Source organism: Mastigoproctus giganteus, chromosome 6 (assembly GCF_048544385.1).
Source record: "Mastigoproctus giganteus isolate SK-2022 chromosome 6, ASM4854438v1, whole genome shotgun sequence".
Lineage (NCBI taxonomy): Eukaryota > Metazoa > Arthropoda > Arachnida > Uropygi > Thelyphonidae > Mastigoproctus > Mastigoproctus giganteus.
In genome coordinates, this window is record NC_143580.1 from 139842039 (window position 1) to 139868899 (window position 26861).

Genomic DNA, 26861 nt, shown 5'->3' on the forward strand with positions numbered 1-26861 from the left:
AGACGATACAAAGGTTGGCAGGGTTGTCAAGGACACTACTGACACTATGCTGCTGCAGCAGGATCTGGAAAGGTTGAGCAGATGGGCTGAGAGGTGGCAAATGAAGTTTAACATTGACAAATGTAAAGTACTACACATGGGAAACAGCAACCCCAGAGCAACGTATCAACTCTGTGGTATAATGTTGCACATGGAAGACTGCTACACAAATTGGAGCAGTGTTTACACTGACAGTGGTAGAGAATGAAAGGGACTTGGGGGTGGTTGTGCAGGCAGATATGAAGTTCTCTGAGCAGTGCAGACGGGCTGCAAGAGTAGCTCATGGAGTATTGTCAATGATATACAGGAATTTTTCCAGCAGGGATAAGGAGGTGATTATTCCATTGTATAAGGCGATGGTCAGGCCACACCTAGAGTACTGTATACAGGTCTGGAGGCCTCATTTCAAGAAGGATGTAGAGCTGCTGGAACGAGTATAGAGAAGGGCAACAAGATTAGTGAATGGAACAAAGGGGTGCTCTTACGAAGAAAGGCTTAATTTTTGCAAATTACAGTGTCTGGAGACTAGGCACCAGCGAGGTGATCTGATAGAGGTGTATAAAGCCTTGAATGGTTTAAGCATGCTCAATGCTGATGGGATTCTTCCTCCAGCTCAGAAAAATCACCTGATAGGCCATAAATTCAAATTGAGGAAAGACAGATGTAGGATAAACGTGCGGAAATTTGCCTTTAGCCAGCGGGTGGTTGGTTGGTGGAACAGACTTCCATCCCTTGTGGTGGAGGTTGATAGCCTAAATAAGTTTAAGGCTCAGCTGGACAGGTATTTTGAACGAACAGAGGGGTGAAGTGGAAGTGGGTTTTTTTTTTTTTTTTTTTTTTGGCTGATGCTGCATAAGCTTGCTTTCTTGCATCAAATGCCTATGCTAATGCTAATGCTAAATTTGTTCCAGCAGTTGGTGGTACAGAGATTGACCAGTAAGGTGACAGATTGAAAGTAACAACCAGTTTCAATAGTAGTGTTAACATTCCATGTCACAATTTTTCAGTGGAGCAACAAACAAATGTAAAAATTTTGGTTTAAACTGGAAAATTCTGCAACAGGAATATATGGAATGTTAAAAACCGTTTATGGTGATGAAACATTAAGTCGTACCAGTGTGTTTGAATGGTATAAGCAGTTCAGACGGACATTAGGACCTATGGATAGAAGTAACCCTAGAGAAATGTACCAACTGTGTGGTACTACACTTAGGCTGGTAGAAAATGAAAAAGATCTGGGAGTAATTGTGGAGTCAGATATGAAGTTTTCTGAGCAGTGCAGTCAGATATGAAGTTTTCTGAGCAGGTCACGGGGGTATTGTCAATGATATACAGGAATTCTGCTAGTAGGGAAAATGAGGTGATTATCCTTTTGTATAAGGCAATGGTCAAGCCACATCTTGATTACTGCATACAGGTCTGGAGGCCTCATTTCAGAAAGGATGTAGAGTTGCTTGAGCATATACAGAGAAGGGAACAAAGGGGTCCTCCTACCAAGAAAGGCTTAAGTTCTGTAAATTGCAGCAGCTGGAGATTAGGCACCTGAAAGGTGATCTGATTGAGGTCTATAAGGCCTTGAATGGGTTGAGCAAGCTGATTGCTGATGGGATTCTTCCTCTTGCTCAGATTAAGAACAAATTGAGGAAAGACAGTTGTAGAATAGATGTGCGGAAATTTGTCTTTAGCCAGCAGGTAGTTGATTGATGGAGCAGATTTCCGTCTTTTGTTGTGGAAGTTGATAGCCTAAATAAATTTAAAGCTGAGCTGGACAGGCATTTGGAACGAATGGAGGGGTGAAATAGGAAATCAACTTCCATCTGTCGTTGTGGAAGTTGATAGCTTAAATAAATTCAACGAGGAACTGGACAAACTTTTAGAGGAAATGGATATGTGAAATTGTTGTTTTTTTTTTTTTTTGGCCGATGCTACATAAGCTCATACACTTGCATTACATACCGCCATTACTACTATATACGTGATGACCCAAGAAGTGGGCATCTGTCATCCTCTCGAGAATGAGGAGTTTGGGAAATTATGGAAAGAGATAATTGCTTGACCCTCAGAAAGACAGCTGATGAGTTGGATATGAATAAAGAGACGATTTGTAAAATTCTGTATGAACTTTTAAGGAATAGAAGGTGAGTACAAAATTTGTGCTACACAGCTTCATAAAAGAGCAGAATGAACAAAGAGTGTCATCATGTGAAGACTTCACATGATGACACTTGCCAGGCTTGCCAAGACAATCATAATTTCCTCAACTGTATTGTCACTAGAGGTGGGGGTTTGGTTGTTTCAGTATTACCGGGAGATGAAACTTCAGAACATAAAGTGGATTTCAAAATCATCACCAAGTCTCAGAAAGTTTCATTTACAGAAGTCTAGGATCAAGACAGTGCTGAATGTGTTTTTCAACAAACAGTGATTCATAAAGAATTTGAGCCTGAAGTGTGTGTGTGGGGGGGGGGGGGAGTTAATGCTATGTTCCACATACGGGTGCTTCAAAGACTATCGAAGCACATTTTCCAGGCTAGGCTGCAATTTCAACAGAAAGGAGCTGGCACTTGTTGCACAGCAATGCCTCTTCCCATTCCACACTTGTTGTGAAGACATTTCTGACCAAACACGGCATTGTATAGATCAACTATCTACCTTACTCACCTGACCTAGCACCAGCGAGCTTCTTCCTCTTTCTCAAGGTGAAAACTGCCTTCAACGGAAAGAGATTTCAGGATGTTTAGGACATAGAGAAAAATATAACCACCGAACTGACTTTTTTTCATCTCTTTGGCGGCCTTCATTGACTATTTTCAGAACCTTTCAGAATGATGTAGATGCATTCAATCAGGTGTGTGATTACTCTGAATAAAAATAACACTATTTTTAGACTCCTTCACTTTGTGTTCTTTTTATTGCACCAGTTCAGGAACTTTATTGCCACACCTCATATTTTCAATTGATTATAAAATCTGAGAAGGTATATTTCCTTTCTTTATTTATGTGTCAGGTGGCAGGAAACATAATGTTATCAGATATTTGCAGAACAAATAAGTGCAGTGTGCAGTGTGCAGTGCTTAAAAAGAAATGCAAAAATAGATATATCTTTTCATTTTAAAGTAAAATTATAGTGTCATATGTCATTCTGCTAAGTATTTATCTGCATCACTTATCATTGACAGCAGTGCGTAGCACACGCTTCTTGATTAGACCGGAGTTCGAGCCCATCACCACCAAATACGGAGGATGCGGAAAGGTCAGGAATGACCACCTCATATTCACGGAGCAATATGGCCTTACTTGCTAATGCTCCTAAAAAAAAACCAAATGACAATAACTTAGCAGGTTCATTTTTCAGAAATGTGTTTCCCCAGAAATTACATAAATATGTGGATGAGCAAAACAAAAAAAAAAAGAATAAGATACCGTTAGTGAAATTGGATACAGGGAAAGAGGAGGTAATAAAATTTGAAAAATTTTCCATTTTTGATTGCTACAAATAACTGGCAGAAATCAGTTATTCCAAGCTTTATCCAATCATGGCGACCTTTCCTAACAAAAAAAAAAAAAAAAAAGTTAGGCAACATTACATTTCAGGCTCAGTTCTTTTTTTCGTTTTCTGTAATTAATAGAAGTGAAAAAGTAAATAAATATATATACAGGAATACCTCGCATAGCATGGTTTTGAACAGCGCGGTTTACAAATTGTGAAAAAATTAACTGCATTATGCACCAATACATTTGATATGTATTATAATGCCAGCACTTAGGCCAATGCGTTATGGATTATTGGCACCTCCATAGCCAGGTGGGAAGGAGCAGCAGTGCGTAGCACACACTTCTTGATTAGACCGGGGTTCAAGCCCGTCACCACCAAATATGAAGGATGCGGAAAGGTCAGGGAATGACCATCGCATATCCCGGAGCAATATGGCCTTAGTTGCTAATGCTCCTAAAAACCAAATAAACAAACAAACAAACAAGCGTTATGGATTCAAGGCCATTCTGACTGTTGTTGAAACTCCCATTATATACGGACTCTGCTAGCATTCATACATTAGTAAACACTCTAGATTCCTTGCAGTGAGGTCGTTGATTGTGCGTAAGCTGTACAAATATTTTTCGCTGTGTATTTTTATTAAAGATTATTTTTATAAACGTTACACCATTATACGCAAATATGAGTGGAAAGAAGAAATGTAATGGTGCTGAGTGTTCTTCTAGATCCAAACATCGAACAAGGTATGAAAGTAAGGCAGGCGTTGCAAAATGACATTCGATGTTATAAAGAGATGTATGCAGATAAAAAGAAGAAAAAAACTGTGCAAACTAAGCTGATCTGTTATTTTTCAAAATAAAAATACAGTACATACTTCACTTATATTCTTTTGGTATGTACATACTGCAATAAAAATCATTTCTACTGTACTTACTAGTATTTTTCATTTTTATCATTTTAGTTTCTTTTTTTCCAAGAACTTCGTGTGCATAAATTTATAGTAAACAAACACCTATATATTTTTGTAATTCAACCCATATAATGAAATTGTCGAAACGCATTACATTAAAATACATATTAATAATACCTAGATCAGCGCGGTTTCACGTAGCGCAAAATTTTTTTGGCACAAATTAACCGCGCTATGTGAGGTATTCCTGTAGTTACTTCTTATCAATTAATTACTACGATTAAAACTTTATAGACACTTAATAAAACTATAGTTTTACTCTTCTCCCACATCCACTTTTTTTTAAGTTTCTTCTCATCCTCCCCCCTTCTCTCTCTCTCTCTCTCTCTCTCTCTCTCTCTCTCTCTCTCTCTCTCTCTCTCTCTCTCTCTCTCTCTCTCTCTCTCTCTCTCTCTCTCTCTCTCTCTCTTTCTTTCAACAAGCAATATCATATTTATAATTTTTTCACATTAATAAAACACATGACGCATGAGCGGACTGTCTAATACTGAATAACTGCCAGATTTCTGTTTTTCCAATTTTAATGAAATTTTGGATCGCTTTATAAATCTGTCTATGAATAAAAAGGATTTCGTGTAAATCGTTCTCCTGGGAGTCAAGTTGCTCCATGCTGACAGATAGACAGACATGGTGAATACAGTACATGCTTATGCCTTAAAAAAAAAAAAGTGAAACTGAAAGCAGCATGTGCTTAGTCACAGTGCCGCCACTTGGTGCTGGGACTTTATGGTGGGCCTAAAAGCCTAAGTAGCAAGAGAATTAAAAAGGATATTGGGCACTTGGTAATAATAGACACTTCTTGTCCTAGAATTAATTTCTGCACAGAAATGGAAACTGCATAATAAGTAGATTCGTCTACTTTGACAGTAGGTAAATATTTATTGGACTGTTGGGGGGTAATATTTTATTTTTTTTTATATGTATATTCATATAAATACCTATTACTTTAGCATTGTTCTACTGTGACAATTGTTATTTATGTGTTAGACAACAGCTTTCCTCAAGCAACGTGGCCCGCAGTACTATCTGACTACTCTGTGTAATTAGAATATCCAAGAACTGAGGAATTTTTCTTAAAAATGCGTATACAGAGCAAGATATGTATGTCTCTTGAGTAATATACATGCACCTATTCTTACTCTTAGTTACCTTAACACAGCTCATGTATTTACTTGTTCCATGATGACTCCCAACAGTTCTTGAAATCCCCAGCAACCTGCTCTCCAGGCTGTTGCTCATTCCAGTAATGCACTACCTTATTCTGAAAAATGTCTTTGTTCACTTCTCATATACACTTGATTATCTTCATTTTAATTTCTCATGTCACTTTATTACCTTTTACTTGTTAACAATACCATCATACATAATATCTAGATTTATTCTTTTGTCTTATTTTTCTTCAATTTATTCATTCTCATTTACTTTAGCCTTAATCTTACATTAATGTATAATTTGATCTTAGTCCTTTCACAATACTACACAGTAAGCAACAGTTCTGAGTACTTTACGTTCACTTTTCTTTTTACAGTAGTGGTTTCTCTCTACAGTTTTCTTCTTCTTTTTCCCCACCCTCCCTCCATAGCGCAGGAAGGCCTTTGTATTTAGAAGTTTTTCTGTTTAGCTCCTGAGGTCCAAGCTAATATCTGAAACAGTTCTCTGATTATCTTGAGTGGAATTACCATAGCTGTAATACAGGTCTGTGGCCACCATCTTTCTGACCTACTTCCTATCATCTTGACCAACTCTTACAATTGGAATGTGTCAATGGACTTTCAATTTAAACTTTCTTTTGTCGTTTAATAATGAACATTACTGCTTCAAGCACAGCTAAGACAGGACAAGTGCCATATTATACTGCGCCTCTCAACTACATCTTTTCTACCAATCATGAAACTTCTACCACGTCATAATGCAGCAAACTGCATCACCACGAATCCCTCAACTTGTCTGCACCCTCTTCACGTCTTTCTGTTCTTTTTATTTCTTCTCTACCCAATTTCCTCATGAATGTTTTATATTTTCCTTCTAATTTTTGTATCCCTGTCTTATTGATAACTCAATCCAACCCTGCTTCAATATGTCCCATTCTCATTTGTCAAAACTAAACTGTGTAAATATACAAATTCTGTATTACCTTTTCTGTTGACCACCATTTAATTTCTACTGAACTAAGCCCCATTTATGTCATACGGGGTGCCATGCCTTAAAACAAATCCCTCGGAGACCACTAATCTCACATACAAGACTGCCATTGCATAACTGCTCCTAAAGGGTTGCATTAAAACTTTCCAAAGCGGTACCATAAGTTTCTGTTTTCTTCTACACTTAAGTCTAGGTGTCCGACTTTGGAAGTTCAGATGCTTTGTTTTGTCTTTGTTTGCTTACTGCACCGAAATTTAATCCTATGTGTAAGGTTAACTTGTAAGAATAGATCTTACAAGACATTTACTGCTATCTAAAAAGAAGTGTATAAAGGCAGTATTTGTCATTATGGAAAAATTATCGATTTCTGCATTGATGCATGCCATTCAAGTTAGAAAGGTTTTCGGCATTGTGTGCTCATGTTGGCTGTTGGCGGCAACTTTCTCAGAAGTTGCTGTATAGGTCAACCAATGTGCATAAACATTTACCTGATGAATAACAACAATGAATTTTTCAAGGAAAAGAACAACTTCTAAATTACAAACTTCTGGTGCAAGCAATCCTAAACAATTCAACTAAGTTGATAACTTTGAGTATGTATTTTCACAAGTGCAGAAAAGTAGTTTACATGCTATTCTTCTGACTTCAGTAGTATTAAAATTGAATAATAATAATAAAGGAAGCAAACTTACTGTGCATCTGCTGGAGGGTGAAAATATTGATGCAAATGATGCAAGAAAGCAAGCTTACAAAGCATCAGCAAAAAAATCTTTCCCATATTACCTGTCCATTCTCTCTAATAATTTGTTTAATTCACCCCTTGAATTTATCAAAACTACTCAATTCCACAATAACAACAGATGGAAGTTAGTCCCAACAATCAACCACCTGCTGGCTGAAAACAAACTTCTGCACATCAGTTCTGCAAACCCCACCCCCATGTGTATAGTTGAGGAAGATTGCCTTCAACATGGAGCCTGCTAATTCCATTCAAAGCCATAAACATCTCAATCAGATCACCTTGCAGGTGCCTAGTATCTAGATGCTCAATTTGCAGAACTGAAGCCTGTCTTGGTAAGACCACCGTTTTGTGGCCTTCACCAAGCTCATTTTCCTTCTCTGCACCCATTCCAACAGATCTACATCCTTCCTAAAATGATGCCTCCAGGCTGTGTGCAGTAAGGCAATGATTATGCCACAAGACTGTTGCCTCTTACAGTACGATAATCACCTTCTCATCTCTATAGCAAAATTCCAGTATATCATTGAGAAAAAACTCCATGAGCTGTACCGGCAGCCTTTCACTACTTTGAGAACATCCTATCTGTCTGTACAATTACCCCCCCAATTCTATTTCATTTCCCCACTAACCTGTATGTAGTGGGGAAATGAACCCGGATTACTCCTGGTTTAACTGCCAGGAGTAATCCGGGATTACTCCTGGCAGTTAAACTTCATTTGCTATCTCTCGTTTGAGCTGCTTAATTTATTCTAGATTTTGTTGCAGTAGCTTACCTTGAACACTGTCATTAACCACCTTGCAAATCTTTGTATCATCTGCAAACTTAGACAATTAAGCCTGATTGATATACCTTCATCAGTATCATTAATAAATACAGAAAACAACAATAGGCCCAACACTGACCACTGGGAGACTCCACTAATAACATTAGTCCACAGAGTTCATTATCCATTAATAATCACACTTTCTTCTCCAACTCAACCATCTCTTTATCCATAGCAGTCATCATCATCAGCCATTTTCAATCCACTGCAGGATGAAGGCCCCTCTAGCAACTTTCCAGTTCCTTCTGTTTTGAGCAACGACCATCCATTTACTACCCATAAACTCATGAATTTCATCTGTCCATCTCTGTCGTTGTCTTCCAGGTTTTCTTCTAGCTCCTCTTGGGTACCATTCTGTTATTTTCTTAATCCATCTGTCATCATGTCTTCGAGCTATGTGTCCTCCTGCCCAAGACCATTTTAGTTCTTTAGTTTTGATAAGAATGTCCTTTACTTGAGTTTGCTGCCTAATCCATGTGTTCCTCTTCTTATCTAACAGTCTGATTCCCAATATAAATTGGATAGGCATGGCCAACTGATTGAAACCTTCGTAGATAAGCAAAACCTTGCCATTCTTAATACCGGTTCACCTACTCACAGCCGACCGGGCTAGCCGAGTGGGTAAAGTACCTGCCCGGTAACCCAAAGGTCGCGGGTTCGATTCCCGCCTCGGGCTTGGATCAAAGTACTGCAAAAACCTTGGCAGGTGCAATATGGCCACAGAAGCCGATGCGCCAACAACTACCAAATCAATCAATCACCTACTCACATACAATTACCAACTGGACAAACTTCTGAAATTGATCTCTCGATATGCTCCCCGATTCTGTTTCCAATCATGGAATGGTCTGTTATGGATGATCCCATAGGCAGTGATCATTTTTCGATTATTTGTGATTTGCTCACTGCACAACCACCATTTACCAAACCCTGCAGGAAATGGAAGTTCTCTCGAGCCAACTGGGTCAAATTTCAATCAGTTGTCATCCTGGATGAGCAATACATAAGAACACAGTCGATAGATGAAGCCACAGATTATATCACTTCACACCTCCAACTGCAGTTAACTGTTCAATTCCATTGTCGAATCCCCAGTCCCGACGGCATGTTAACTATTGGTGGAATGAAGAATGCACAAAAGCAAAGAAGTTACAAAATAAAGCATGGAATTTATTTCGTAAATCCCCAACCACAGCTAATCATATCAACTACAAGAAATTAAGGGCAAAAGCACGTCTCATTCAGAGGCAAGCCAAGAAAAATTCTTGGATTCAGTTTGCATCTACCATAAATAGAAACACTAACTCCAGGTTAACATGGAAGAAAATTATGCAGATTTCTGGCAAATTTCCAACCACCCCTTCACCAATTCTTTCATGGAATGGGCAAGAACTCTCTGCTCCTGAGGACATAGCAAATGCCTTGGGCAAAACCTTTCCCCAAGTTTCTGTGGCATGAAATTATTCTCCAGATTTCCAGAAAATAAAGACCACGACTGAACAACATGCCATCAACTTTCGAACCTCAGTGTCCCTTCCGTATAACTAGCCTCTTCAATATTCTGAACTTCTACACGCCATTAAAACAGCATGCAACAGTGCCGCTGGGCCAGATGGAATATCTTATATCATGTTACAAAAGCTTGGTGACAAAAATTTGCAAATATTGCTGATCTACTATAACCGAATATTTCTGGAAAACATTTATCCCAGCTCTTGGCATCATGCCGCAGTTCTTGCCTTTTTGAAACCTGGAAAAGATCCTACCAGTCCATACAGTTACAGACCAATTTCCCTCTCCAGTTGCCTCGGTAAATTACTTGAAAAAATTATCCATAATCGACTTGTTTGGATCATCGAAACAGAACACCTAATGCGTAATCATCAGCATGGGTTTCGTAAGAACAGGTCCTCCTTAGATCTCATGATCTAAGCTGAGTCTGCAGTTCGTAATGCCTTTATAAAAAATGAACATCTTGTTATGGTTTCCATAGACATAGAGAAGGCATTTGATACTACCTAGCTTCGTGGCATTCTCAGTGACCTTTATGCTCTTAGTCTACAAGGCAGTCTGCCTATATTCATTAGGAACTTTCTCAAATCGTTCGTTCCAAGTTCGATATCACAACTCACTTTCTGCGACATTTTTGTAGGAAGAAAGGAGTGCCACAAGGGTCTGTACTGAGTACAACCCTTTTTGTCCTTAGAATCAATTCTATCACAAAAGAACTTCCAAATACTGTTCAGACCTACCTTTATGCCGATGATTTCTCTATTTCTTGCCATTCTCAGAACATGAGATCCATTGAACAGCAACTGCAGATGTCCCTGAATAAAGTCCAAAGTTGGGCAAGGCTAAATGGCTATTGCCTATCACAGCAGAAGACTGTTGCAATCCACTTTTGTAATCAATGGAAAATACATACAGAAACAGATCCTGAACTTCAGATGTCAAACTTTACCATTCCAGTGAATAACAACATCAGAGTCTTGGGATTAATCCTTGACAGGAAATTAAATTTCCTTGAGCACATTAAATTTGCACCTACTTCCTACCTCAAAAAACTAAACATACTAAGAGCTTTATCTGCCTTGTCTTGGGGAGCAGACTGTACATATTTGCTGCTCTTATATAGAACATTGATCAGATCCTGTTTGGATTATGGTGCTCCACCCTATGATTCTACCTGTAAGACAACACTACGATGGCTGGATCCTATACAGAATAGTGCATTGGCAATGCACTATACAGAATGTGCATTGCCGATTGCACTTGGTGCTTTCAGAACATTTGTTTCTTTGTTTGTTATTTGGTTTTTAGGAGCATTAGCAACTAAGGTCATATTGCTCCGGGGATATGCAGTGGTCATTCCCTGACCTTTCCGCATCCTCCGTATTTGGTGGTCATGAGCTCGAACCCCAGTCTAATCAAAAAGTGTGCGCTATACACTGCTGCTCCTACCCACCTGGCTACAGAGGCGCCTTCAGAACATCTCCTACCCATAGTTTATATATTGAAGCTAATGAGCCCCCTCTTTACCTCCGCAGAAAAACACTGCTTCTTAAGTATGCAGCCCGAATACAAAGTTGCTGGCAGCATCCTATTGAGCCATACCTCTTTAATCCACCACTGTAAAATCTCTATCGAAACAAACCCACTAAAATAAGACCAGCAGGCTTATGCCTTATTGAATTAACAAGAGTTGGAATGTTCCTATTTTTAACAGGCAACAAGTAATGAATTACTCTCAACCATCTTGGACTCCCCCTCTACAATTAACCTGCGATACTTATCTTCACAAGTGAGGAAAGAATCGCCTATCAATAATCAATGTAAAACAACTCCATGCAAGCCATATTCAAAAATATGCTGATTTTGTTCCAATATATATATACTGATGCTGCCAAATCACATTCAGCCGTTGGAGCAGCGGCAGTATTTCCTTCTACAATCATTTTGACTGCTCTTACAGCTCAGTATAGCAGCTTCTCAGCAGAACTCCATGCAATAAAATTAGCCTTAGAAAACCTGAATCACTACCCTTCTGCAAAATACATAGTATACACGGACTCACTTAGCTCAATTACAGCAATGCAACATTCCTCCTACAAGGTTCACCCTGTGTTAAATCAAATCAGAAATCTCCTATTGCAAATTGAAGAACGTCATCAATCAGTGACCTTTTGCGGGATCCCAGCAATTTGGGGATAAAGGGGAACGAACTCACTGACAAAACTTCTAAAAATCCATCAACTTTTGATTTAACCTCCGTCCATGTTCCAGCCTCTGACTACAATCACATCATACAAACAGCATGTCTTGCGCAGTGGAAAGATCTATGGCACACCTAAACCAATAATAAACTCTTATCAGTTGAAACAGCACCCAAAGCTTTGGCACTCTAGCATCAAAACAGTGCGAAGAGAAGAAGTGGTGCTTGCATGGGCACGAAAAGGACATACGTATCTACTCACAGGAGAGGATCCTCCTCAATGTCCACACTGTTCAGCACATTTATCAGTGAAACATATCCTAATTGACTGCCCACAGTATCAACAGGGCAGAACATCTGTCCTGTCTTCTCTGACAAATCTGTGAAAACCGATGACATTAAAGCATATTATTGGTGAGGAAGCAAATATCAATGAATTTTTCTCTTTTCTGAAAAAAATTGGACTTTATCATAAACTCTGAAAGATCTCCATAATAAAAATCAAGTCATTACAATTGAATTTTGTTTTTTAGCATTTCACTATGAATATGTGCACTATAGCCCCAGAAGCTTATGCGCCATCAAACCTCCATAACACACACACACACACACACTCATTAAGTTTGCAGGCAGTGCAAAATTAATGGTACCGACAGTGGATCAACTTGGATGATTTTGAGCTGCAATTGATTGATTTTCAGAGCAACTCAATTTGCAGGTAAAAAGTTATCGATCTCAGAGTTGATTTAGAAAATATTGAAAGGAAACGATTAGTGATGGGATTAGCAAAGAAAACTGCAGAAAATGAGGTATTAAAAGTGTAGAATTCCATTCCTAAAACTTTTGTCTATTTGCATTATTAACAATTTTCTCATCAACATATTCTTGAGAGTTGTTGTTCTCAGTGATGAACTTTGTTAAATCTAGTCATGGGAGTAGGCTTATGGATGAAACTAGTGCTGCATGCATAGCTCTAAGAGTTACAAAGTATAAGCCTGATGTAAAGTTTCTGTCGTCAATGGCGCAGTAACAGAAGTCTCACTGATGTTTTATATTTATAATATAAGAGAGGTTTATCATTTTATATTAAATTTGTTCTGTAAGCTAAAAGTTACATTTTTGTTAATAAGGATTTTATTTTAATGCCTTTTTTTAAAGCATCTTTGAAATACTGTATTTTATTTCTTTTTTTTTGGTTTTGTCAAGTAAAATGTGTATGAGAAAAATAACAATACAGTAGTCGATTATCTGAACTAATTGGCCAAGGTTGGTTCGCTTAATCAGACATACATGAGAATACCCAGGTTATACGAAACAAAGTATAATTAGGCCTACAATTAAATTATTGTACTCAAGGTTATTACTACTGTATTTTGAAATAAGTATTATAAAAAAAATAATTGATTTAGGAAATGGTTTGTAAATAATAACCAAAATGTTTTGAAGAAACAATATATATTATAATTATTTTGAACTTATCTAATTGTTTTACATGATTTCAACTATAAACCACACTTTTTTTTATGTAAACAGAAATAAACAAACACAAGCAAGTAATTGCACACAAATAAGAGTATAATGAATCTCGGGAAGCTTTATTTTTTAAAATATGTAATCTTGAATTTTTCTTTTAACCATGCGAGATTTTCTTTTTTTCACAGTGAGATCTCTCATTCTCTTTAATAGCAGTATCTCCATAGAACTGCATTCAGACTGTTACTCACACCATGCAATTGCAGTTTCTAGCGCAATGAAGGCTTCCACGTGAGTGGGCCTTCAAATGCGTTAAGTAACATGAGTAATATTTCAACATAACTACCAGTAGATACTGTAATTTTGGAGGGAGGGGACAGTGGTTCTGATAATCGCCGTTCTACTGTGCTTTGCAAAATTCTGAGTGACATATGAGGGTAGTTGTTTAAAAAGATTTAGCCAATTTTGGAATGCACACTTAAAAAGGTTTTGCCACCCCTTGTATAGTCTAACATACAGCGTAAACTCGATAACATAATACATATAATGTAAACTCGATATCGTAATATATGTATTTAATAATGTAAACTTGAGAGCATAATTACATATTATTGTTGCATAGCCAGTGCATAGTGCTATTATTTTATTTAATATATTAGTTTAGTGTAGTGTTTTCAAATAAATTGAATTTGAGCAAAAAACATGCCTCAGACCAGAACACCAAAGCAAACGGATTGCTATGACTCAAGGAAGAACTGTGGGTGGGGTTGTCCTTCGGATCTGTCTGGAACGAGATATGATACAACCATGAATAATGTCTTTGTGTGTGTTCGATATAAAGATTGTGAGGATATTAATGTCAACTCAGCACTCTTATGGACATTTATTGAAGATCAGGACAGATGTTCTCGAAGGAATTAAATTGGATGGCCCATCAAGGTCCCAGTTGCCCTCCTCAACAAAAGAGCTTGCCCTTGTCCATCAGATTGTCGGAAGCTCACATTTGGTGAGTATGGGCTTGGCACACCCAGGGTTCTGAGCTGGATATCATCATTCTTCTCTTTCTTGGTGATTCCCTTCTACTTCTGACTCTCTCTCTCTCTCTCTCTCTCTCTCTCTCTCTCTCTCTCTCTCTCTCTCTCTCTCTCTCTCTCTCTCTCTCTCTCTCTCTCTCTCTCTCTCTCTCTCTCAGGGTAACTTGGAATTTTTTTTTTAGCTGGTGCAGAATAAGCCTCAGGCTTTCTTGCACTATATGGCTAGTAATAATAATAATAATCTGAGAGAAATGGATGCCAGAGTTTATCAGACTCTAATAGGGAGCTAAATGATTTTGTAATAAATGAAAGGAAAGTGAAAAAGAAATTGTTGATTGACATATTATGAGAGCATCTTTGGATTCAGGGGGAGATCCCTGTGGGCTGGAGATGTGCGAATGTAACCACAATTCACAAAATGGGATCAAAGTGTGACATGATAATTGCAGACCCATTAGCTTAACTTCTATTCTGGCAGAAATAATGAATAAAGATAGTGGATAATACTGGTTAAAGATGTGAAGCAGGACCATCTACAGAAGAGTGCAATCATATTTCAATCACAACATGAGCTTGTTAAAGAGAAGATCTTGTCTGGCCAGTTTGAATGGATACTATGATGCAGTGACAAAGGAACTGGATGCAAAAAATAATTTTGATATCACGTACTCTGATTTCAGGAAAGCTTTTGATATTTTTGCACCTAAAAGACTGTTGTACAAATTGGAGTAGTGGGGCATTAAGGGCAAGTTGCTGCTATTAGAAGAAGTAGAAGACAGAGGGTGGTTATCAATGGAAAGTGCTCTTTGTGGACTATTGTTATTAGTAGGGTTTCACTGAGTTCGGTGCTGAGCCCATTGTTGTTTTCTGTATTTATTAATGATATTGATTGAGCTGTATCAGTTTTCTTGTCTAAGTTTATAGATATTTATATTTTTTATTATTAATAGTAGCATATGATGCAAGGAAGCAAGGTTATAAAGCATCTGCAACAAAAAAAAAAAAAAAAAAAGGCACCCTCCTGTATAACTTGCCCACCCTCTACAATAATTTTTCTAGTTCTTCCATGAATTTATTCAAACTGCTTACCTCCACAATTCCAGATGGAAGTTTCTTCCAAAAATCAACCACTCGCTGGCTGAGGGCAAACCTCCTACAATCATCCTTCTTCAATTTGAATTTATTCTGTCATATATGTAGTCTGAGTAAGAAGAAGAAGAATGCCATTAGCATTGAGCTTGCTGATTCCATTCAAAGACTTAAAAACCCCATGATACAAAGGTTGACAGGGTGGTTAATGACAGTAATCAGGGTGAGCTATTGCAACAAGATCTAGGAAAATTGGGTCAACGGACTGACAAATTGCAATTTACATTTAACGTTGAAAAATGCAATGTACTGCATATGGGTAGCAATAATCCCAGAGTGGTAATAGTAGTTGAAGTAATGGCAAATGATGCAAGCTTATATAGCATCAGCAAAAAAACTGATACAGTTCGTCCATCCGCACCCTCCAAGAATTTGTCTAGTTCTTTCTTAAATTTATTCAATCTATTCACTTCCACATCAACAGATGGAAGCCTGTTCCAACAATGAACAATCCGCTGGTTTAAGGCAAACTTCCACCCATCTATCATAAAACCATCCTTCCTCAACTTCAATTTATGCTCCTCGTGTGTAGTCTTAGCAAGTTGAAGAATGGCATTAACATTCAGCTTACTCAGTCCATTCAAGGCTTTAAAAACCTCAGTCAGATCTCCCTGACGTGCCTAGTCTCGAGATGCTGCAATTTGCAGAACTAAAGCCTTTCTAGTTAAGAGCATCCTTTTGTTCCGCTTCACCAGTCTTCATCTTCTTCCAGCAGATCTACAGCCTTCCTAAAGTGAGGATGCGGAAAGGTCAGGGAATGACCCGCATATCTCTGGAGCAATATGGCCTTAGTTGCTAATGCTCCTAAAAACCAAATAACAACAAATAACAAATCCTAAGTAAGGCCACCAGACCTGTATACAGTACTCAAGATGTCCCCTAACCATGGCCTTATATAAAGGGATAATCACCTCCTTATCCCTGTTAGCAAAGTTTCTGTTTATCATTGACAAAACCCCTTTAGCTGTCCTGAACTGCTCAGACAATTTTATGTCTGACTGCACAATTCAATTCTCTAGTTCTTTTTAATTCTCCACTACCCTGAGTGTAGTACCACATGGTTGATAAATTGCTTTGGGGTTATTGCTACCCATATGCAATACCTTACATTTGTCAGTGTTAATAATCTACTGCCATTTCTCAACCCATCAACCCAAATTTCCTAGATCTCGTTATAGTCGCTCACGCTGATGACTGCCATTAACCACCCTGCCAACCTTTGTATCATCTGCAAATTTAGACATTATGCCTAATACACCTTCATCAATATCACTGATAAATATTGAAAACAACAATGTACTCAGCACAACCATAGGGAACTCCACTAATAACATTAGTCCACAAGAGGTAGTGCCCATTGATAACTACTCTCAGTCTTCTTCCACTTAACCATCCCTTTATCCACAGCAGTAACTTTCCTTTAATGCCACTTTGCTTCAGTTTGTATAGCAGTTTTTTATGTGCAATAGTATCAGAAACCTTCCTGAAATCCAAGTATATGAGGTGAAAATTATTTTTTGCATCCAGTTCCTTGGTCACTGAATCATAGTAACTTATCAAATTAATTAGACAAAACTTCCCCCTTAACAAATACATGCTCTAATTTCAGTATAATTGCATGCCTGTCCAGATGGTCCTCCATTATTTCATTAACCAGTGATTCCATTATTTTCCCTTCAGTAATGTACCAACCATATGATTCTACACTCCAGGTAGTGAAAAGGATATGGGAATAATTTTGCAATCAGATATGAAATTCTAGGATCATTTCATACTGGCTGCCAGGACAGCACATGGGGTTTTGTCAATAATGTACAAGAATTTTGCCAACAGGGATAAGGAGGTGATTATCCCATTGTAAAGGCAATTTTCAGACCCCATCTTAAGTTGTGCACATAGGTCTAGAAGCCTCAATTTAGAGAGCATGTACAGTTGCTGGAACAGATACAGAGAAAGGTAATGAGACCGGTGAGAGGAATTAAGGTGTTCTCTTACCAATAAAGGCTTTAGATCTGCAAATTGCAACATCTGGATATCTGAATGAGGTGTTTAAGACTTTGAATAGCTTGAGTAAACTCAGTAATAATGAGATTCTTCCTCTTGCTCAGACCACACGCATGGGGGCACAAATTTAGTTTCATCCTGTACATTGTCATATAGGTCCCTAGCTTGGTTACTTTGTAGTATGCTCGCATGATGTACACATCCATTTCAATGCTCCACTTCATGCATTGGCTCTTTCTTTCTTCCTGGGTTGTTGCTAGCGCAGTTGTGCAGGAAGCACATCCGGTTGGTTGGGCTGGGTGATCTTGTCCTTCAGTTATGGTAGCCATATGGGTGGGTAGCACCACTTGCTGCACTGTCATCTTCTGGAAACTGTCTCTGCCTTTTTGAACTTACCCCTATTCCCATGTCCTGAACATGAGTGACCTTATCCTGTGCCACACTCATTGCAGTATGTTCGATATTTCTTCTTCTTGTCTTCATCCAGCTGTGGATGTAAACCTGTTTAGGATACAGTTTTGGGTGATAGTCATGGGAGAGAACCAGGTAGTACCTCTATGACTCAGCCATCATTTCAATCCTGGGGGGGGGAGGTCGAATGAAGTGATTTTCACAATATTTTTTAATAATAATAACTATTATTATTATTACTAAAAAATAACTTATTATTAGTATTAGTATTAGTAACGGCCGCAAGGTGCAAGAAAGCCTATGGCTTATGCTGCACCAGCCAAAAAAAAAAAAAAAAAAATCCGAACAAAACAATGATAAAAATAAATAAATAAATAAATAACTAAATAATAATAATTAATAAATAAAAATAAAATAAAATAAAAAATAAATAAAAAGGAAATTAAACCTATCATCCTATGCACTTCCCTTACCCGAAAGTACTATCCAGATGACCTTTGAATTTCCCCAAACTGTCGGCCTCTACCACCCATGAAGGCAACTTATTCCAGTAATTTATAACTCGCTGGCTAAAATAGAACTTCCTGCAGTCCAATCTAAACATTTCCCCCCGTAACTTGAATTTATGTCCCCTAGTTCTAGCATCATTTATAATCTTGAAAATTTTGTCCTCATTCATTTTACTGATGCCTCTCAGAGCCTTAAACACCTCAATCAAATCTCCTCTAAGGTGTCTAGTTTCCAAACTCTGCAACCCACATATTCGAAGTCTTTCTTCATAAGGACGCCCTTTTGCCGATCTCACCAAGCGAGTTACCCTTCTTTGCACCCTTTCAAGAAGCTCGATGTCTTTCTTCAGGTGCGGTCTCCATACTTGAACACAGTATTCCAAGTGTGGTCTAACATAAGCCTTATATAATGGGATTATCACGTCCCTATCTCTACTTGCAAAAGTTCGATAGATCATCGATAGGACACCATGGGCCTTCCTTGCAACCTGTTTACAATGCTCAGAGAATTTCATGTCTGACCGTATCGTAACACCCAAGTCCCTTTCCTCCAGTACTGGGTTTAGTTGAACTCCACCAAGTGAATAAGTTTTTTTGGGATTACTGTTTCCCAGGTGTAATACCTTACACTTTGTTGTATTAAAGCACAGCTGCCATTTTTCTGACCATTCCTGAAGTCTATCTAGGTCTCTCTGAAGAAGCTCAGCTTGACAGTGATCATTAACTACTCTCCCAATTTTAACATCATCTGCAAATTTAGACATCACGCCCTCTATCCCTTCATCAATGTCGTTTATGAAAATTAAAAACAACAGTGGTCCTAATACTGATCCTTGGGGAACCCCACTTCTTACATCAACCCAATCTGAGGAATAGCCATTTATCACAACCCTCTGCCTCCTGCCCTGAAGCCATCCTTCTATCCATCTAAGGATTTTCCCAGTGATTCCAACCTGTTCCAGCTTATAAAGCAACCGCTCATGTGGGACTGAGTCAAAAGCTTTGCTGAAATCTAAATAAACAATGTCGAAATTATTCCCTAAATCCAGCTCGTGAGTGACCCTTTCGAAATAGCGAACCAGATTTGTTAAACATGATTTTCCCTTTACGAAATTATTATTATTACTAAAAAATAACTTATTATTACTTTCACTTATGTAGCTATAGATTCTGCTGTTAAAATTTTGATATGGCATTTACTTTTTCTTAGATGATACCAGCAAAATGTCTGAAGTAAGTGGTACATCGTTGCAGCCAGATAAATTGAGAACAAAAGGGAGACCTGTTAAAGCTACCTCTCCTAGTCGTCCCGGTACCCAGCCATGCCCAACATGTGGAAAGGTATTTAGTAATTCAAGTGCTTTAACAAAACACAAGTTGACACACAGTGATGAGAGAAAGTATGTTTGTCAGCTCTGTGCCAAAGCATTCAAAAGACAAGATCATTTGTAAGTATTGTATTTATACCCATTAAAGTTATAATTATCAAAAGTTTTAATAGTTTAGTTAGCATTGACAGTAGAAGGAAAGTTGAAATAATTGAGTTATTTGAAGAATGAGGTTAAATGTTAGAGCATTGAATCCCCACTGTGAAACCTTCAATCATATGCAGTCTGTTTCCAAAATTGTCTAATGCAAAAGTGAAAGGTAGCATATTTATTAGTCCAAAAGTTAAGTAATGTTGGCTTCTCAAGGACTAGAAGACAAAATGATAGATGTTGAGTGAAATGCCTAGTAGTTGTTTAATCTTATAGCAAATGGCTTTCTTGGTAACATTAAAATTACAAAGAACTAGTTGACAAGTTCGATGAAAATTATGGAAAAATGGGATGCAGATTGTCAGTGCAGCTCCATTACTTGCACTTTCAGCTGGGTTTTTTTTTTTTTTTTTTTCAAAATCTGAGCAGTGTTATTGAAGAGCAAGGGGAGAGATTCCACCATGACATATACAGTCAATAGAGATGAAGTACCAAGCATCAACAAAATTCAGTGAAGCCACAGTTGGACTACTATATCTAGTTCTCAGTTTAGGAGGATCAATGATTATAAAAGCCAAAGAAGTTCAGATATTTATTTTTAAGGAAATTTTTTGATTAACACAAGGAGTGTTTATACTTTTTAATTTGTGATTTTTTTTTTTTTTTTTTTTAGTTTCTTTACCTGTAGAAAGGATTATTACTGTATTCTGTACAGAAGTAAACATTGTTAATAAATCTGATATAGTATTGTTGCGTATTTACTTTTTTTTCCATTTCTGCAAAAAAACATTAATGCTGTGAAAAATTAAGGTAATTTCAGTATCAGCATACCCAAATTCATACAGGAATACTAAGCAATGCAGATAAATAGAACCTTTTTCAAAAGTTATTACATAATGTAATTAGATCGCTGAATTCCAGTTATTCTGCCAAAGAAAAAAGTTACTGCAAGTATTATATGACGTTCAGTGGTTAATTTATTTAATCCATAAACTGTATTCTTGATTATAAGCTGTCTCTCATTGATATCATTCTTTTTCTCAAAGAATCAAGATATAGTTAATAACAACAAAAAATTCAATGTTCATAACTAGACTGGATCACATATACACAGTGTTCATTTTAAAAGTAAACTCAAAAATTATCAAAGGAAAATACAATCTGTTATCAAAATAATTAACAAATAATAGTTTATAAACAATGTAGGATGTATCCTCCAATGTTAGTAGTATAGTACATAAATTCACTCTTTTGATCGTTACAAGCATTGCTTCAAAGAGTACATTCATTACATTCTTGACTGTATTTTCAATTCTTGCTTTGAGCTGCTGAATGCTTCAGAGATTACTCTTTTAAGCTCTTGACTTACAAGAGTATTCTAGGTGGTATAACTTGCAGCCTGGCAACCAGTAAGAAATTCACAGTTTGTAATTTAAACCTATAACTATTTCATGATATGTTTAGGTCTCCTGTACAAGATACAGGCTGTTTATCTTTTCCTCCCTCTTTTCTTGTCAACCATTCTAGTACCGTGGCCATTAACTTGTATTATTCCTATCCATAATCAGTCCTTCACTTAACTACACTGCTGTTCAAAGAAGGTACATCACCCCTTAAAATTGTAATTGTCATCCGAATAACGTAAGTATATGGCAATATTTCTTACAGATTGCATCAGATAAGATGGACACATGTAGGTGATGACATAATATTGCATCAGCTGTTACTTTCAGCTATATAAGCATGCTCTGCAAGAGTTGCAGTCATTCCTTGCTTGTGTCAGGATGGCAAGTTACGTGCAGTTGACGCCATGAAGGAAGAGTGCTATTGTTGCTTTACGTGAGGAAGGATGTTCTTCCCATCATATTGCTTATAGACTATCTTGTAATCAGTCGACAGTGAGTAGATTTCTTTCAAAACTCAAGAATACTGGTTCTGCTGATAGGAAAAAAGGAACTGGGTGCAAACGAGTCCCTGCTCCAAAACAGGACCGCATTTTGAAGTGCTTATGCTTTAAAAACCGTAAAGCTTCTTTGTCTGAGCTGAAAAGAGAATGGGAAAAACATACGGGAGTGGTAGCAAGTGCAGTAACAGCCAGAAGACACCTCTTCAAAAATGGATGTATAGCCTGTTGTCTAAGAAGAAACCCCCCTCACACAAAAAATTAAAAAGGCCTGATTAATTTGGTGTAAGGAGCATGTCAAATGGACTCTCAAGCAGTGGAAGTCAGTTATTTTCTCAGATGAGAAGAAATTCAACCTGCATGGCTCTGATGGGAGACAAACAATTTGCTGTAGATGTGGTGTGAAGAATACCATCCAGACTGTATGGTGTCCACAGTGAAATTCCCTACCAGCCAAATGATATGGGGGTGCATTTCGAATCACCTGCAATTTATAAAAGGTTCCATGAATGCCAATGGATACCCTGGCTATATTGGAAGGCAAATGGTTGCCAACTATTAGAGACCATTTCAACCTACCAAGTAACTGCATATTTCAAGACGACTCTGCTCCTTGTCATCGGGCGAAAAGTGTGAGTAGGCACTTCTGTAGTTACTTTAGCTTCATTTCTGCATTAGAGGTTCGACAGTAATGTGTTTACATTTGCTACAGGTGAAAAAATGGTTGGAAGAATGGTCCCATTCTCTTTTCAGCTCAGACAAAGAATCCTATAGAGAATATATGTTGGTGTTGTGTGGAATCTGCAGTTGCCAGAAAGAAACCAAAGACCCTTTGTGAACTTCAGGAAGCCGTAATTCACGTTTGGAACTACGAACTATCAGTTGATTATCTTCAAAAATTGATCTTGTCAATGCCTCAATGGTGTGCTGCTGTCATCAGGGCCAGCGGCAGTTCAACTAAATATTAGTTTGCACCTGGTGAACTTTTCATTTTGTTTTCCCTTTAAAATGGTAAAATGAAGTAAATTGAGAGCTTCTGATAACATTTCAGCCATAATTGTCGTGTTTACCAAAACTGTTGTATAAAGGTTGCAAATGCTCATTTTGGAATATTTTGAGAGCACCTGTCAAATATTACTTAGCTTTGCCTTAACTGTAGGCGCCTCGGTAGCCAGGTGGGAAGGAGCAGCAGTGCGTAGCACATGCTTCTTGATTAGACCGGGGTTCAAACCCGTCACCACTAAATACGGAGGATCCGGAAAGGTCAGGGAACGACCACCACATATCCCGGAGCAATATGGCCTTAGTTGCTAATGCTCCTAAAAACTAAATAACAAGCCTTAACTGTTAATAAATATCTTTTGTTTATACAGTAAACCCCCGCTATTCGCGGTATCTGTATTCGCGGTTTCACGTATTCGCGGTCGCTGATTTAATATAAAATGAAACCTGAGAAAATGAATTTTAAAGCACCGTGAACATTTTCCGCCATAAAAAAACATGGGCGTGGCTAAAATTATCTTTCCCGGTCAAAACAACGTTCAGTGGGTGGGGGGAGAGGGGTGACAAAATCACGAGCGCGGATGTTTCTCGCTAATCCTTGTTCAGTATGTTATGCGCTTGTCATGGAAGGTTTCGTCGTTTGCTTTTAATTTATATGCTTATAAATTGATATACTTACAAAAGTGATAAATCTACCATTTTGCAGTGTAAAACAGACTTTTTCGAGTGTGTTAACGGAAGAAAGTGACTTTATTATGGACAAGTTCTTTCTAACCCGTACAAAAATATGGCTACGAATAACAAGGGAAATGTGAAAAGATCAAAGGTGATGACATTAGCGATTAAAATTGAGTTATTAGACAAAATTTCTAATGGTGAAAGTGTCTTCTCAGTGGCAAAACATTATAAAATCAATGAGTCAACGGTACGATCAATCAAGAAATCGGAAGAAAAAATCCGCCGTAGTGTCTGTGAAAACGCGCTAATTGCTTCAAAAATTTGTTCTGTAACTCGTGATGTTAAATTAGAAAAAATGGAAAAAGCTTTAAATCTGTGGATAGAAGACCGAACTCAAAATAAAATTCCGTTAAATTCACTCATCATTCATGAAAAGGCAAAACTCCTTTATCAACACTTTAGCGAAACTGGTGATAGCACTGGCGGGATAAGTTTTTTTGCTAGCAAAGGCACTGGTTTGAAAGATTTGTTTGAAATTTCTAATAAATATTACATTTAATATTAAATTGTTTCTTATTTTCATTTCGATGCCATATGCTTGCATTTCACTATATACTGTCTATGTACATGGTCATATTATGAAGGTACATATAATACATACATACATACATACATAGACAAAATTTTAGACTAGTTTTTCTTATATATTTCATACTTTGGAATGGAACCCCTTTATTACTATGGGGGCCATAACTCAGTATTTGCGTTTTCGGTATTCGTGGCATTTCTCAGGAACATAACCCCTGCGAATAGTGGGGGTTTACTTGTATTTGTGATGCTAGTCATTAATGTAACATACCATCACAAAAAAGGGTTAGAAATGTGAAATTCCTAGGCGATGCACTTTCTTTGAACACCATGGTATACAACTCTTATACTATGCACAATTTTTGTCTCTGATAGAATGGCCACAGGGTCTATTGCTAGCTTCATAATTAGTGCATATAGAAGATTAATGTTTATTAGAATAATCAATTATACATATGATCTGACCCTCAGTCAACGGTCAAACTTTTTTTTCCATTACTTACTTACTATAGAAATTTGAACAAAGAAGAGCCAATCGTGTGCCTCTAGTTTAAAGACCTTGGACAAAGAAAGGAAGACCAATGCATATATACTCTCTGCTGATTCACTTTTATCTTGCACATATTTCTTGGCACTTCAGTAATTAAGTTAGTAGTACCTTGTTTATTTTCTTTGGACACAGTACAATAATGTTATCCTACAGATATTTCTTGGAATAAACTCTTAAGACCATGATATTGATAAAATTTTCTCACTATCATAAATTAGTAATTGAGGGCCATTCTTTTGTAATTTCCACATTAAGATCTAGTTCCTTCACCTTCTTATATTACTGAATCTGTTACATGTTGCTATCGATTTCAGTTTTGATCAGTATACCACAGTTCCTAATTTAATTACACTCCTCACCTTGACCTGTTTTTATGCCAACTTCTTTTAAAACTTTTTATTTTACCTCATCGCTAGAAGAAAATTTGCCATTTTCTGCTCTTAACATTATAACATGATTTTCTTTTATAACCTGTTTCTTATCTGTCTTATCATTAAATCCTTTAACCAGCTCTTTCTCCAATACAGTTTTTGTTTCACAAATAAGGTGACAGTCTTGCTTTCTTGCCCTCAAAATTTGATTATCTAGATAGATCTTACTTTTTCTCTGGCATATCTTGTGTATCAAGTATGCTAGCCATAGCAACTCCCGTAACTTTGTTCTTATCACAAAATAAAGATTTTTGTAACTATTTTCTAATTTTTTTAATGCTGAAAATCTCGAGATACTTCTCCTTCACTTCCACTTTGCTCTTCTTCCACATTGAATTTCATTGTAAAACTCACTGTCACTCTAATTCAGAGAAAATCTGTTGAACAAAATGCAATTTTTGTGTTCTTTATGTTCTCTTTCTTTAATCTACATCTTGTTTCTTCTCTTGCATCATACTTTTAACTGGTTTTCTAGGTACATTTCCTCCTTTATATAACTGCTCTTGTGCATTTTTTTCTTCCTCCCTCTGAGCTGCCTAGTCTCTTCTTCTCCTTCTTAGCCATAATCTGAGAATCAAGTCAAGAAACAACAGTATCTATAAATTTAAATCTGCAGAGATGTATATGTCAGTATACTAATACAAAACCAATATAATTTTGATGATTTTATACAAATAAAAAATTATCAAAAAAAAAGGAAAAATCCAAAATTCCTGAAATAAAAAAAAAAAGACTAGACCTATAAGTAAATGAGCTATAAAACAGTAATGTACATAGTTCTCCAAAATATTAACTTAAAAAAAAAAAAAAAAAAAAAATTTATGGAATGTATTTTCTACCCCATGACTTACTTGTACTGGTACCAATTGCGTGGGCTGGTATTGGTTGTCTAGTTACTATTATTATTGTTATTACTGTTGGTCAGAGAACTCTTACTATCATACAGGAGTTCAGAATTGCAGCTTTATGGGGTTCCACATGTGTTCTCTGGGAGGCCTCTTGCTACTAGGTTTTTACGGCATCTCTTTGGACACCATGCCAGCGACTTACAGTGATCAGGATGGTCATTTTTGCTTCCTTATGCGACATTTCAGTGCAGTCGTCAGTTGGAAGATGAAGAAAGATGTTGCACTTGTTAAAGCTACGGGTTTTAACATCAAAAGAGGGGACTTCGAAGGTTTAAGGCACTATATGGCATTTGTGAACTGGTGCAAATTGCCGAAGGATGGTGAATACATTTGAATTTTGGAATATTTTTAAAGCAAAAATCAGAGAAGCCATGAACACATACATACCTATAAGAAAAGAAAATATTGTGTGGGGTGGGCCAATTCTGGGTACGAGAGTAGCCTGTGCGGACAAAGCTCTTTGACGCTCTTGGAACAGAGAAGTTTTTCCTGATTTATTTTCTGATTTATTAGCTTAAATTGTCATATTAACTTATTTCTAGAGTAGCTTTATATTCCTAGTTACGATACTTAGTTTAAAGTTTAACTTAGACAGAGATTTTGTAGGTATTACTTAGTATCGGTAACGGTATCAAATCCACGTGTTACAAATTGAACGAGAGGTCTTTTTTTTTTAACCAAATTTAGTCGATTTATTAACCAATTGTTATATTAAATTATCTTCTATAAGTATATTATAGACCTAGTCAGGATCCTTAGTTTATTCTAAATTGAGATAGCGAGATTTGGAAGCTAATCAATACTTAAGAGTCCGTAAA

General features: G+C 37.2%; 1 protein-coding gene across 1 annotated transcript in view; it reads left to right on the forward strand.

The window, feature by feature from the left end:
• The window catches only part of LOC150084620 (uncharacterized), a 582065-nt gene that overhangs the window by 63698 nt on the left and 491506 nt on the right, over positions 1 to 26861 (forward strand). The window contains exon 5 of the mRNA XM_090376306.1: positions 19716 to 19953. Within this exon, the coding sequence (XP_090232432.1) occupies positions 19716 to 19953 (238 nt within the window). The remainder of the gene's footprint in view (positions 1 to 19715; positions 19954 to 26861) is intronic.